Source organism: Alligator sinensis, unplaced genomic scaffold (genome assembly GCF_000455745.1).
Source record: "Alligator sinensis unplaced genomic scaffold, ASM45574v1 scaffold493_1, whole genome shotgun sequence".
Taxonomy (NCBI): Eukaryota; Metazoa; Chordata; order Crocodylia; family Alligatoridae; genus Alligator; species Alligator sinensis.
Window position 1 is genome coordinate 243,813 of NW_005842513.1, and position 14,518 is coordinate 258,330.

Consider the following 14,518-nt stretch of genomic DNA (forward strand, 5'->3'; position numbering starts at 1 on the left):
TGCTCAGCACAGAGGAAAGCGGCCCCCCCCGCTTGCCACACTGGGCAGTGTTTGCTGGTGCTGAGTGCGGGGTCAGGGCTCAGGGGGACACAGTGAGCAGATGTGGGAGCATGGGGCCCACACTGGTGTCCCGGGGCCAGCGCCAGTGGGGCCCAGAGCAGGGTGGCAAGAGTACAGGGTCCTGGCCAGCAGGGGCTCTGTGGAGCTGGGCCAGCTCCCCTCTCTCCCTGCTGGTGCAGCCCAGCCCGGCTCAACAGACCCCTGCTAGCCTGCGCCCCACTCTGGGCCCTGCTGGTGCTGGCCTTGGGACATTCGCCCCCTGGTCAACAACTCGGAACCAGGCACCTGTCAAGAGGCAGGGCTACCCATGCGGCCCTCGACAGCTTGCCAAAACTGGGTAACCAGCCCTCCACCCAAAATAATTGCCTGCCCGTGCCATAATATGTGATTCTCCAAAATAATTTTCTACAATGTTACATAGATCATATTTAGAAATATCCAATTAGTCTAAAATACAAGTCTATGTTAGTAATAGCAAATAATAAAAGCATATTATAACTTTCATGTTATCTCATTCGCATGCATAGTAGAATCCTTGCCCCACTCAAGCCAATAGCGAAATATCCAGTGATTTCACTGGGACAAGGATTTCAACCAAAATGTCTAAACCACTTTGAGAAATAATACAATACTTACGAAAAATACCCCAAAACCAAAAAAACCCAAAAGAAGATAGGATATTTGTTTTTTTTAAATTCAACACTGAATAAAATACATCATCTACCCCTCTTACCTGTGAGAATTTCCATAGCACTGCCAGTTATGATATTCTTCCATTAGATCAATATGATCCAGTGTGGAATTGTAGAAATCCGTATATGAAATAATAGGAGGACTAGCTAAACTATTTGCAGCATCTGCAATGCAAATATATGGAACCAGTATTATGAACTCTCCCAAAATACTGTCTCTAATGAGACAATTCTGAAGACAAACCAAATGTGTGTGGAAATTCATTTATCAAAAATCACCTAGCAAAACAGTAAGCTTATTTCAACACTACCCATAGTGGTATTACTACCCCATTATAATAAAATGTTATATCATCACATCAATGGTTTAAATATATATAGTAAAAGAATAATAAGTTTAGACACTGAAGTTGCTTTCTTGTACTGATTTCAAACACATCTCTACTTTAAGGAAAGGTTATGGATATACTTTTAAATTTAATTTTTTGGTATTTTAGAAAGCTTCAACAGATTTTATCATTAAAACTTAAAAAAAAAAAAAAAAAAAAAATCAAGCTCAGGCTTATGAGCAGAGACTTATTTTTATAACAGACACCAAAATCCCACAGTATTTTTTTCTGTTTCCTTTTCTTTCTTTTTTTAAATATAACATAAAAATCTAAAGAATCTTGAATGCCAATGCAAGTCTATAACGTTAATGAGACCCCAAGTGTAGCTTAATCATAATAGCTCTAAACAGAGTTAACACATTACTCTAATATTAGCAAAAGGCATACTGATTAAGAAAACAATCGATTCATTACCTCACCCTGTCCAGAGGAGTATTTCGATCTATCGACTCATCTGTGAAATCCTATGAACTTTCATTTCTACCCAGGAGAACTTTTACAATCTTGTCTCCGATGCCTGATGAAGGGTATTTGTGCCCAAAAGGCTGCAAGAAAAAAATTTTTTTTTTTTGCAAAAATCTAGTTGATCTAGTAAAAGATATCACCTCTACCATGAACCCCGATTGCTTTTTCCTCTAGACCTATACGGCTACAACCTGGATACCTTACCTCACCTTTAACGTCCTGATAAATTAGTTCAGGATATTTCAAACAAACTTACTGATGTAACACAACACTATTATACAATGCCCCTAAGAATTCACTGCAATCCTGGCAAGGGGGAAGAGAAAAACAAAACAAAACAAACAAAGAACCCACAAACCCACACAACTAAAAGCATGATGGAACTGATCTTCAGTCAATTATATATACATAGGTAAGTGGGACATTATAGATTTAAAAACATCCCACACAAATGTTTGGCTACCAGAATGGAATTCAGTAACCCAAGCTGGTCCCTAAATTTGCTATATAATGCATGCAGAAAAATAGGCATCGGAAATGGGATTCAGCAACAGCAAGCCTGCTGAGCAAAAAGATGCCTAAACTAGGCAGAAGGCGAGGTAGAGCTGCACCTTTAGGGCGTCTTTACATGTGCTCTGGGGTGGGAAGCACTTTAATTAGAGCTGCTCCTGAGAGCTGCCCTAATGAAAGTGCCCACAGCACCTTGTGCATTCAGTGTCCCATGCTGCAAAATGGCTGCAAGGGCACTTTAACTAAAGCATGTTTGCCCCCATTACCATTTAAATACATGTGATGCCAAGGCTGCTGGAGCATGTGACTTAGTATACTCCAGCAGACTAGACTAATCAAGTCTGCTCTGATGCATTCTAATTAGAACGCTTTGAGCAGGCATCGGGCACATGTATAGGTGCCTTTAGAGACTAACCAAATCAGAGGTGTATAGCATTAGCTTTCATAGGCAGAGGGCTTACTTAGATCTCCAATTTAGTCAGTTTATAAGGTGCATAACTACCCTGCCTTCTGCCTGACTAACACAGCTACCTATTTCTTTCAGACCTAAAGCTAATCAAAAAGACACATGTAAAAAGAAAGGGTACATTTCAAATCTTGCCTTGCTCCTAACTGCAGCCCTGAGTTATACATATGTGACATTGGGATCAACAGCCTGAAAGCCCCTACTCCTACCACTGATTACTTATTTTACTCAATTGCTCTCTTTAATGCAAAACACATGAACAGTCTCCCAAAATCTTGATGGGAGACAGAGTATTGCTATGCTAACCTTCAAGTGTGTTAAATGCTCTTAAGATGGGAGTGTCTACATGTTAAAGCAGGAAAAGATGAGCTACGTACCCTCTAAGCATCTCAAAATATTCTTCCTCAGGTGCGGATTATCTCCAGCTAGTATAAGGCAGCTCGTATTGCAGAAATGTTAGTTTGCTCCACAAGACCAATACCAGAAATTTGTAGCCTTCAGTATCCCAGGATGCACTGCCTCTAGCTCCCGCTCCCCACATGGACTATCTATTGTATTGTCCAAAACTATTGCCCTGGACTGACAGCCAGGGACAACCAGGCAGTCACATGTGAGTGGAGAGAGGGGAGATGAGTGCAGGGGGGGGAAGAAAAGGGGAAGAGGAAGCAGGGAGAGAGTGAAGGGAGAAGGGTGGGGTCAAGTGGGTGGGAAGCTGTCAGGCAACTGTGGGAGCAGGGGAGCAACCAGGCAGCTGCAGGGTCCAATGTGGGCAATGCAGACTCAGTCGGGTATGTGTGAACTTCCAGGAAGGCACAGGTCTCATCCTAGAGCCTATTCTCCTACTAGAGAGTCAGCAAGCTCAGAAGGCATGGAACAGACTTGGCAGTTTCTAACCAGGCCCAGGCTTGCAGGCCCTTTAGTGGCAAGTCTCAGCTGTGCATGTGAGAGAGGGTACAGGCAGTCCTCGACTTAAAGACGTTTCAAGTTACAACGAACAGCACTTACGATGTTTATAAATTGACAACCCGTTTCAACTTTCTGACGTCAGTTTCGACTTCACAATGCTTGATCTGAGGCCACGCCACGCCAGCGAACAAGTTCGCTGCGTCACCCATCTCCCTGAAGAACATCTGTCCAAACTTCCTTGGACACTTTCTTTAACAAAACAGACAAGACTCCAAAAAACACCTGGAGCCAAGACTCCTGAGAAGACTCCAGCCAAGAACCCTTCAAACAGTCCAGCAAAGTCACCTCAAAGAAGTCCTTCCAAATCAATATGATTTCTATTTACAATATAAATACATTAATGTAGCTATATTACTCATCTATAGTTGATCGAGTACAAAATTCTGGATTATTTTTGGTGAAAATAGGGTATTGGTTCAGAAACCAATCCCCCATTTATAACATTGTTCCTATGGGAAAATTGGCTCCAAGTTATGATGTTTCGACTTAAGAGGCAGTTTTCAGGAACCAATTGTGTCATAAGTCCAAGGACTGTCTGCATTAACTCTTAACATACGAATGCTGACAGCAGGTGCTGACTCTAATACTGCCTTACATTTCTTACAGTTAGCATGTGCTAATTTTAACATACAACTGCACCGATAGATTTGAACTTCTTCAGGTTGAGAAGGGCATGGAACTCAGGTTTCCAACTTTCTGAGCAAGCTTTCAAATCATTCAGCTATGATAAAAGAGGTGGAACCACGACCAACACTTCCTCCAGCCAGGTTTTAATTAAAGTAGCTAAAACTCCTGTGGTTTGTGTTTAACACAGTACTGTTGACACATCAGATGTGTTTTAAATCCCTCAGAAATTTTAAGTACCAGGATGCCTACTTCGTGACTACTAACTGTGCTCAGGCACAGATCCATACAGCTTGCCAGGATGGCAGTACTTCCAGGAATGTACAATAGCAGAATATTAAGCACCTGGAGGGCTTTATTTGTGAAGGCATAACCGTTTACAATTTCCCAGTGCCTAAACAGGGAAATGGTGTCTTTATGGATCACACTACAGGACTTAGATGCCCTCAGACGCTGAAAGTAGGGCATCTATACATGTGCTCTGGGGTGGAGTGGGGGAGGGGCTGTAATTAGAGTGGTTCTGAGAGTGGTTTTAAGTAAAGCGCCTGCCGTATCATGTGCATTCAGCACCCTGCGCTTCAAAATGGTGGCAGGGGCACTTTAACTAAAGCTTGTTCAATGAGCTTTAGTTAAAGCACCCCTGCCGCCATTTTGAAAAGCGGAGATGCTGAATGTGTGTGACGTGGAGGCTATCTGCTCTGACGCATGCCAATTAGCACTCATTGGAGCGAAGTTCCATCATGTGTATATGTTCCCCCAAGCATTTTACATATCTGGATCTACTTATAGATATTTTGGCAGTTACCACTTTAATAAGGTTTCCTGCTGTAAATCTAGGTGAAATCTTAACCTGTTCACTTTGGCTTGTTACTGTTTTAAGGATAATTGATTACTGTTGCAAAAGAAAGATGTGTATTAATTTTCCTCAAGAAAAAGCAACTAAAATGGCTTGTTGAAACTGTGGTCTCTATGTCCTTACCAATTTCTGACATTCCAGTTTTGTTGCTCTATATATAGTGACACTGATCTCTTTGTAGGAGAAAGAACAAAGTGCATTCTGATAGAAGCGTGAATTGAAAATACTTCAAGTTTAGAAAAAAACCTACTAAACAAAGACAAGACTTTGGTTGCCGATGGAATCCACCAGGTACATTTTATCATGGGTGGAAATTCTTCAGGTTTTGCAGGAAACAGACGTAAAGAAATGAATTGCAGCAACCTGTCCATCAACTGCTTGAACCGTTTCTGTGAAATCCTAGAAGAAACATGCTTAAGTTACTCTTGTGCTATTACAGCCTATACTGAAATTCACATTAATAGATTCTAATGTTCTTTTCTGAGGTATTTACCACACAACAAAAAGTCAAAAAATAAAGTTTCATGAAATCTGCATATTGCTAAATATTGGTAGGGAGCTATATTTTTTAATAATCCTAGTGAATGCATCCCACAGAGACTAGATATAGTTTAAACTGATACCAACCTTTTTAACACTAATGTATGAAATACTCCTTTGCCAAGTAAAGTTAATTGGCTGTTTAATAATATAAAATACAGAGACTCTATGATGCTGGGTCTTTTCATTTTGAAAGTTTTTTTGGAATTTTCTATTTAGAAATGTTTGAAAAAGTCACTGATAAATAGAAAGAGACTTCCTTAAATGCTAGGGACGGTCAAGCAAAAGTCACAAATCATAGGTGAAACTACAGCCCTGTTGTTCCCTATAAGTACAACTGCTTCAGAGTTCACAGGTTTTACCACCGAGATATAGGCTGAAGTTAAAATAATCTAGGTCTGAACTAACTTTCTAGTCTGATAATTTAGAAGTAGGTAGGGAGGGAACAATTATGCATGACCTCCCAACCTGCTCTTTCCTTCCTTTTTCCACTACATCTGCAGACTGCACTGAAAGGTCTCTTTATAGGCAGAAGAAGAATAGTCCTCCAAAAGGCACCTGAGCACCCCCTTCCTGTGGAGCCAGGATCTACTCCTGGAGGACTCCTCCATAAGCAGGCCTTAAGTATTGCAATCTGCATGCAGGCTTTGGAATATAAAGAGCATAATCAGTAACAGAATATAAATAAAAATCAATCTTTCAAAGCTACATGCTTAAATACTTATTTAGCTAGAAAACTGCAGATTAAAACAATTTGTGAAAATTAAGTGAATATAACCTAATTGATCGATAAACAAGTTAGCATATAAAAATGCCATAGTGAAACCAACCAAGTCAAGGCTACAATACTAAGCTGAAAACAATACGAGGGGAATATGAGAAAAAAATCAAAGATATGTATTAATCTTTTAATTTTGAACAGATTTTCAGAAAAACCTTTATCCTTAATTTGTCTTGCCTTGAATGCATTTACTCCTTATCTGTATAAATGAAAATATTTTAAAATGTTTTACTTAATATTGTAATAGGTATAAACTGTAAGCAAGGTTGTGTTAGCACCCAAATATGCTTTTTAAAAAGTTCCTAGTTAATATAACTAAAACTTGTTAGATTATAAAAGCACTTAGCATCTTTGGAAGTACTATAAACATAGTCTTATTGAATGAAAAATATTTACTTACTTTTTAAACCAATGAACTAGAAAGTGATGGTCAGCTTCTGCCAAGGCTGCTGTCTGTCTTAGCAAGTGAGCATAGATGACATATGTTGATGTGTTACTAAACTGAGGATTCTGCAAAATATATTAAAACACTGTTAGTACTGCAACCTATTAAAATAATTACTATAATAAAGACAAGAAAAAAAATAACGCATATTTTATTTACAATTTTAATTCAAAGTTATGATCAAGGATCCTGGTTTCCTCTGTTTAAAAAAAAATGCAAATTCTCTGATTAAAACACCCAACATCCACATCTTTTTCACCATTAAAATGAAATGTGTGTGTGTTCATGCATGTGTGTGTGCATGTGCGTCAGCTGAACACAATGTTTTGTTGATATATTTACAATTTGAAGCCTACCAGTGCCTCAATCATTACAATAAAATACATTCTATATACCTACATTGTGGCTTTTGATTTTGATTTTTATCATGGAAAAGTCAGAGCACCTCCTGACCCCTTTGCTCACGAGGACACAGGTCCAGATTTGGCTGCCCTCTCTGTAGCTTTGTGGTGCTGAGCAGGCCTGATATGCCAGTGCCCTACCCTTGCCCCTTCCCATACTGTAGCCCCTCACTCCTGACCCACAAGCCCTGCTGGTGCCCCCAACCTACAGCCCCCTGACCCTGCTGGTGTCCCTCATTCCTGACTCTCAGCCCCCTGGTCCTGCCAGTGCTTCTCACTCATGGCCGCTCGCTGAACCCTGCTGGGGCTCCTCACTCACGACTCACTATCCCCCACTCTCAGGACCCAGCCCCTACTGGTGAGAAAGAGGGTGGGTATGACCCTTCCTAGTTGAAACTTGAAACATTTTTCTGGTACCAGTTAGGATTCCCAGCTGACCTTCTCCCCATATACCAGAAAACTGCTATTTGTGCAGAAAATGCATTTACAGGCCTTGTCTTTGTTAGCAGAATTCAGACTACAAATGAAATGCAGCCATAGCAGAAATGTCTAAATACTACGTCGACGGAACACAGGCAACCTAACCACTGGATTATGATCCATTTATCTGATAATCTGTATGCTTCTTGCCACATTACAACCTGAATTGTTAGAGCAACATCAGCATTCTGCTCAAAATGTGTTAAATACAACTTGTTGAGGTAGTGGACATGAAAACTGAACACCACAGAAACCTCAGCAGCAGACTAAATAAGAAACGTACCTTGATCTCTCATCCTGCAAGATGGTATTTAGGCAGTAATTCTCTTTTTTTTTTTGGTGAATTAATGAAATGCAAGCCATTTCATTTCTACAAGCAAAAGCCCACAGAGCAGCAGACTTTTCCATTACTAAATGAAGCTGTGAATATTTCAGCATGATATTATAACTCTCTATTTACAGTTTGCTTTATTATATATTTTAGTTATGTTTGCAGTCTTCTGGATGATACATAATGAATTAAGTGGATTGATGTACTTAAATAAAAAGTTTCTATTTCTCTTACCTGTAGAAGTATAAAGTATGCTCTAAGATCATCCTTTGTTCGGGGCCTGAGAACAAACAATCATACCCAGAATCACATATACAATATAGACATACAGTAACAGTTAGAATGAGTCTTGCCTCTTAAGTTTTTTTACTTCTCCAGGAATACCACATCTGTTGATCCACTACTCAGGCAGTTAGTCACCTTGTTAGGTTTGACCTAGAAACCACTACACATAGCCCAAGCAAAAGTCTCTGTTCTGTAACTAATGCTCAATTGCAATGATAAGGAGAAGACAGTCTTAGATAAAGGAGACTTGAAAACAAAAACAGAATTAGTGGAGTAGGGCAAAGAGCTGATTTAAATATTAAGATTCACACCCCTAGGTGGGGAGAAAGTATGCTAATGAAACATACATGTATGGAAATGAGATACATAGCTAAAACACAGGTATAGAGACATGCTCAGTAAAGAACTCCTTGCGTCACTCCCTTATAACCAATTAGCAAACAAGAATGCTTATGAAGGTCCAATACTCCTGTATAAAAGATGCTCATAATTAAGAATCTGTGTGCTTGTTACGTGAAATTATTCCGCCTGCACCTTGTATTGCTAGCAATAAATCTTTATACTTTCACCCCTGGTATCTTTATTGGCTTTTGCATACCGGGCACGATCCCAGACTTGAGCTGGGGCTCAACAACCTTCTCCGATTGTTCAGAAGCAGCAAGAGGGTATCATCATAAGCCCTTGGGTAGAGACACTCAACAACCTGATTTGCCGGAAATGGTCTTCTGAAGTAGTTATACTCACAATGCATGGTGCTAAGGAATATGTAAAATAGGAGACATTCTTCTACCTGGATCTATGATCCTGAAGAGCCCTCCAAATGTATACCAGAATGATTGCATTTAATTTAAAAAGAGAATGCATCATTCTGACTCTTCTAACTTCTACATTAAGGACAAATATTAAGAACTTGACCTTTTATACTGTTCTTTCCTTCCCAGAAGTATCTTAAAAGATGTACATGTAAGAGTTCTTAAATCATGACCTTGTTAAAAAAAAAAAGTGCCCCGAAAGGGCATTTTTCTCTGTTAAGATGCTCAAGGGTTACCAGCTTCTTTGTTTCATAAGCTTTCCAAAAGCAGAAAGGTATTTATTTCCTAACAGACTGAGTCAATGGTGGCCAATAAAAGTGGCCATATGAAAGAAAAGCACAGAAGTGGTTAGCCCTGTTAGTATGAAGTCAGTCTGAAGTTAGAGCAGGATGACAAATTCAGCCCCTAGTACATGCTCACTTAATAGCACAATAGGGCCTGATCCCCAATCCCAATAAATACATCTCCTGTCATGCCACACACGCAAGGCAGGACACACAATTTTGGGATTCAGGAATCAGATGCCAATTGTGCCATTACTACTTGCTAGTGCAGGGGGAGCCTGGGATTATGACTGCAGGCTCCTCCTGCACTGGTAAATTGAAAGTTTGGTGCCCACAGGTCAGCATGAACTGTGTGGTCCTAAAGCTGAGATGGACTATCAGCTAATGGTCAGTCCCAGCCCTGGGACAGCACCAGAGCAGGTTTGAGACCCCAGGTCAGTCCCAACTCTGGGGCGGCACATCAGGTGATTGTCAGTCTCAGCTCCAAGACTCCATGAGAGCCAGTTTGAGCATCATATGACCAGTAGCCTGCTGACACAGGGGAACTGTCAACCAAACCCCAACATGCAGGCTGCATGGCAGGGACTCTGCCACATGTTTAATTTAAGATATGACAGAAATTAGCCACATTAATATAACACATTTTGTGTAAATATTTTTGTGGCTAGTTTCTGCCTGAACATGTGGCCAGGTTACTATTTAAGATGTAATTAACTGATTAATTGAATCTTAAGTGTAATATATGCCAGGGGCCTTAATGTGTTTATATACATGCTGGGGGGGAAGGGGGGTCACGGGGAAAGAGGGAGAGAAAGAGCAAGGGGGAGAGGGGGCGCTTTAATTAGAGTGGCTCTGAGAGCTGCTCTAATTAAAGTGCCTGGAGCATCTGGTGAATCAGGATCCCCACACTGAAAAGTGGTAGCAGGGGAGCTTTAACTAAAGCTCAAATGAGCTTTAGTTAAAACTACCCCTGCTGCTAATTTTCAGTACAGGGATGCTGATGCACATGATGCTGGAGTTTGCTGGAGTATGGTAATTACCACTCTCCAGCAGACTCAATTAATTGAGTCTGCTCCAACAAGCTGTAATTACAGCACGTCAGAGCAACCTCACTGCACGTTTATAGGCACCCTTAGAGAATAACTGGTTCAGTGGCATGAGCTTTCATAGGCAACAATCTACTTTGTCAAATTATAAGAAAGGAATGGCAGAAAAATAAACTATGTGGAAGGGAAAGGGACAAAGGGAGAGGATACTGCTAAGAGAGATAATTGGGGGGAGTAGAACAGATCAACAGAGACAAATGGAGAAGTTAACACCTGAAGGGACACCAAAGCAAATCCAGGTAATAGGATAAGAATCCATAGTCCCTGCTGAGATCAAGGTTAATATATTCCAGTCTGTGAATGACTTCTTGTTCTGCAATTTTGTTTTTTGGGTTAATGGATCCCTACTCTGAGGTTAATGATAGAAGGACTGGGGAAGTTCAAGTTCTGCCATGTATTTTTGTGCATTTCTAGAATTGATGCTCTCTTTCCTTTGGGACTTCAACAAAAGTTTATGATCTGTTGGTCCCAATGGGCGCCTATACACATGCAAAGAGGCTGCTCCAATGCGTTGTAATTATTACAATGTGTTAGAGGAGACTTGATTAATCAAGTCTGCGGGAGCATGATAATTACCGTGCTCCAGCAGACTCCAGTTTTTTAACTAAAGCTGGTTCAACAATTTGTACCTAATTTGACTTTACTGCTCCTTAAAGGAAACATTTCATAAGGAAGTCTATGTGCTAGTTTTTCCTGTATATTTTGGAGAGAGTGATGATGCTACCACTTTTAAATTATTTCAGTGTGAGAACAGCCCTTTTTTGGAGCCAGTTATAAATGCTTAAGTAGTAGATTCAGATAAAGTTCTTGTTTTAATCTACTGCTGCCTGCTGAGCCACTTTGGTGGGAGTAAAAAACTTGTTTTTATTTCCCTCTCCTCTGTATCCAACAAAAGAGGGAGGAATGACCAAGACTATTCTGGGAAAGTGGATTTTGTACATGGAACCACAGAAATTTACCAATACATCCATCCCTTTAAGCCTCTGACATGAGGGCTACTTTGGAAGAACTGCAATTTACCTTATGGAAGGGCAATGGAAGAAAACAGATTAAAAAAAACAAGATTTCCCTGATGGGAAAAGGATTTTGGGGTCAGTGAAAAGGTGTTTCTGAGCTGCATGTATCTCTCATAATCAAAGGAAGAAATACATAGTACAACATTGGTGGAGAGTCCTTGAACAAGTGATGGCTCCAGTTACATCTGAACAATCAATGAGTGGGGATTTGTCCAAGCTGGAGATCAGCAGAAATGTCTTCCAAATGAAAATACCTATAAATCAAATAATTTGTAACACAGAATTTTACTTCTCAAATATACAACATTTTAGGTCTTTGTCGTGTATGAGATGTACAATATGCTGGTTTTGAATAAACCCTGACAATACAAATGTGAACACTAGTCATAATTACCCCTTCCACTCCTGTAGCAAACCATTAATTATTCCCTTTAGGACTGATTTCTGAACATCTTGAGGCTAGGGGAAAAAAAAAAGAGGAGGAAAAAAGAAAAAACACACAACAGCATTGTTAGAGACTTTTTTTGTTTGTTTTGTTTTACAGTTTTAAAAGATTAGAATTATGGAATCATAAGTGAAAGATAAACTTTCTTATTTATAAGGATTAGAAAAAGGGTTTCTGTTCTGCAATAAAACAATTCTGTTTACAACATTTATGTCTTGAACAATTCAAAATAATGATAATGCAGTTAACATCAAGAGGAAATTTGTGCATACTCTTCTGGGATCATCATTATCAGAACTACTTTGGTTAATTCCACATTAGAATTATAAATGTATATACAAATGAATCATACATAAAATGTAGAAGACTAGGATCTTTGTTCAAAGTAAAGTAAAACTAAGTGGACTGGTGTCAGAATAAAAAATTTGAATTTTTTTTCTGTAGCAAACGCTACTGTGGTATATTCTATTCTATATCTTGTGCCAAATTAGACATTTCTGGGCAGAAGTCTTGCCTTCCTATTCTTGAATTACACCTTTTTGGTTTTGATTGAGGTCCTTGAGTTCAATAACAACTTAAACATTAATAGCATCTGAAAAGTTGCTTTCTTAACAGAATCAAATTTTTAAGATTCTGCAGTTCTCATGGAATTTTTTTAAAAGTCTGAGAGAATTTTCTAAGAATGGTATCTCTTCTTGGGAGACATGCAGCAAATTTGGCAAGCTTGTGCATTTCCTGAAGTTTTAATGTCATTTTTCCTTTTTACTTGAAGTATTATTGTATTATACTTACGGTATTTAGTAAGGCATCGTAAACAACATTCACAAATTTAGCATTGATTCCAGAATCTTCAATGGTATCAAATGGGGCATTAGCATCGTTCTGCAAGTTTAAAATCACAATACATAAACTGTTTAAAATGTAAATGTTTAATTTCCAATATTAACTTCCCTTAAAAGCAAGTTATTATGCCATAATAGCAAGTTTTAGAAAGAAGAAGGCAGATAATAAAGTAAACTGATGATATATTTGTAACAACTGATAAAAAAAGAACAGGTTTCTTATTTGGTTCTATTTTTCCAATTCTAATACAAGAGTATACAGTTCAAATAAACAAAATTGTCATCAATCCAATGTGTCAAAAGTCTAAAGCAGGGGTTGGCAACCCCCAGCATGCATGCCGAGCATGGCACGCAAGGCCATTTTGCTTGACACGCCATGACCAGCCCCGGCTCTGGGTAGCTGCTGCCAGCGATGGAACCCGGGCTGCTCCCAGCAGGGTTTGCAGCATCCCAGCTGCCTGCTGGAAACAGCCCATGCTCCCGGCTGGCAGCAGCTCCCCAGAGCCAGAGCTGGCTGCAGACAGGAGGCTCCAAACAGCTGTGATGGGCTCCAGCATCAGCTCCAGGGCCCGGCGCAGCTGTTTGCAGCCAGCCCGGGCTCTGAGCAGCTGCAGCAAGCAGTGGGCAGGCTGCAAACAGCTGAGCAAGGCTCCACAGCTCTGGCATCAGCTCTGTGCTGCTGGCGATTGCACAGGCACCTCAGGGCAGACAGCGGGGCAGCACCGCCTGTCCCGAGGTGCCTGTGGAGTTGCCACCAGCACGGAGCTGATGACGGAGCTGTGGAGCCTGGCGCAGATGTTTGCAGCCTGCCCACTGCTTGCTGCAGCTGCCCAGAGCCCGGGCTGACTGTAAACAACTGCGCCGGGCTCCGGAACCCTGCTATCACCTCTGTGCTAGGAGCGGGGCAGAGACTGGGGCTGCACTGCCTCAGGCCCCTCCCCTAACGCCCGCTCCGAGGCACGGAGATGATACCAGAGTCCAGCACAGCTGTTTAGAGCCTCCCGGCTGCAGCTGGCCCTAGCTCTGGAGAGCTGCTGCCAGCTGGGAACCTGGGCTGCTCCCAGCAGGCAGCTGGGATGCTGCAAGCCCTGCTGGGAGCAGCCCAGGCACCAGCAGCTACACAGAGCTGGGGTGGGTCCTGGCAGCCACAGAGTCTGGGCTAGGGGGCTGGGGCACGGGGCAGCAGGGCTGAGGGGCAAGGGGCACAAGCAGGGCATCCTGCCATGTACCGCTTGCCCTCATTTTGTTTTTCCTGCCATGCTGGCACTCAGGCGCCTTCCAAGGTAGGCATTGTGGTGTTTTTTGGCACTCCAGCCAAAAAACGTTGCTTACCCCTGGTCTAAAGTAATAAGATTATATTAGATGCCTCAATTAATTGATAACAGGCTATGAAACCTATAATTTCTAATCATTGGCATAAATGAGCAATTGTCAACAGCAATAAAGTCATTATGCTGTAATTTCTCTTAGATCACATCTATAAAATGAGTTACTGGCTTCAAGTCAAATCCTACTCTCCATCATAAGCTCATTTTGCATTATAACATGCAGATTTAGAATAAATACTGCGAATTAATAGAAATGAGGATGAAGCACCTTTTCACCTTCCAAAACTGAGCTAAAGTTCCCTAAGGCGGCAAGGAACACCCTACTGCTGGAGCTTATCTTGTACTTGTTTCGAGAAGAGAAGGATTCAGTCTCCAGGTTGGTCATGCACCCTCC

The 14,518-nt window shown here is 41.0% G+C and overlaps 1 protein-coding gene across 3 annotated transcripts in view; it reads right to left on the reverse strand.

The window, feature by feature from the left end:
* HECTD2 (HECT domain E3 ubiquitin protein ligase 2) overlaps positions 1-14,518 on the reverse strand; it is an 82,882-nt gene that overhangs the window by 35,919 nt on the left and 32,445 nt on the right. For all 3 annotated transcript variants that reach the window (XM_025213241.1, XM_025213240.1, XM_025213242.1), the window contains exons 5-10: positions 12,747-12,836; positions 11,904-11,968; positions 8,241-8,286; positions 6,750-6,859; positions 5,279-5,427; positions 794-917 (exon numbers count right to left, since the gene is read on the reverse strand). In XM_025213241.1, coding sequence (XP_025069026.1) covers positions 794-917; positions 5,279-5,427; positions 6,750-6,859; positions 8,241-8,286; positions 11,904-11,968; positions 12,747-12,836 — 584 coding nt within the window. The remainder of the gene's footprint in view (positions 1-793; positions 918-5,278; positions 5,428-6,749; positions 6,860-8,240; positions 8,287-11,903; positions 11,969-12,746; positions 12,837-14,518) is intronic.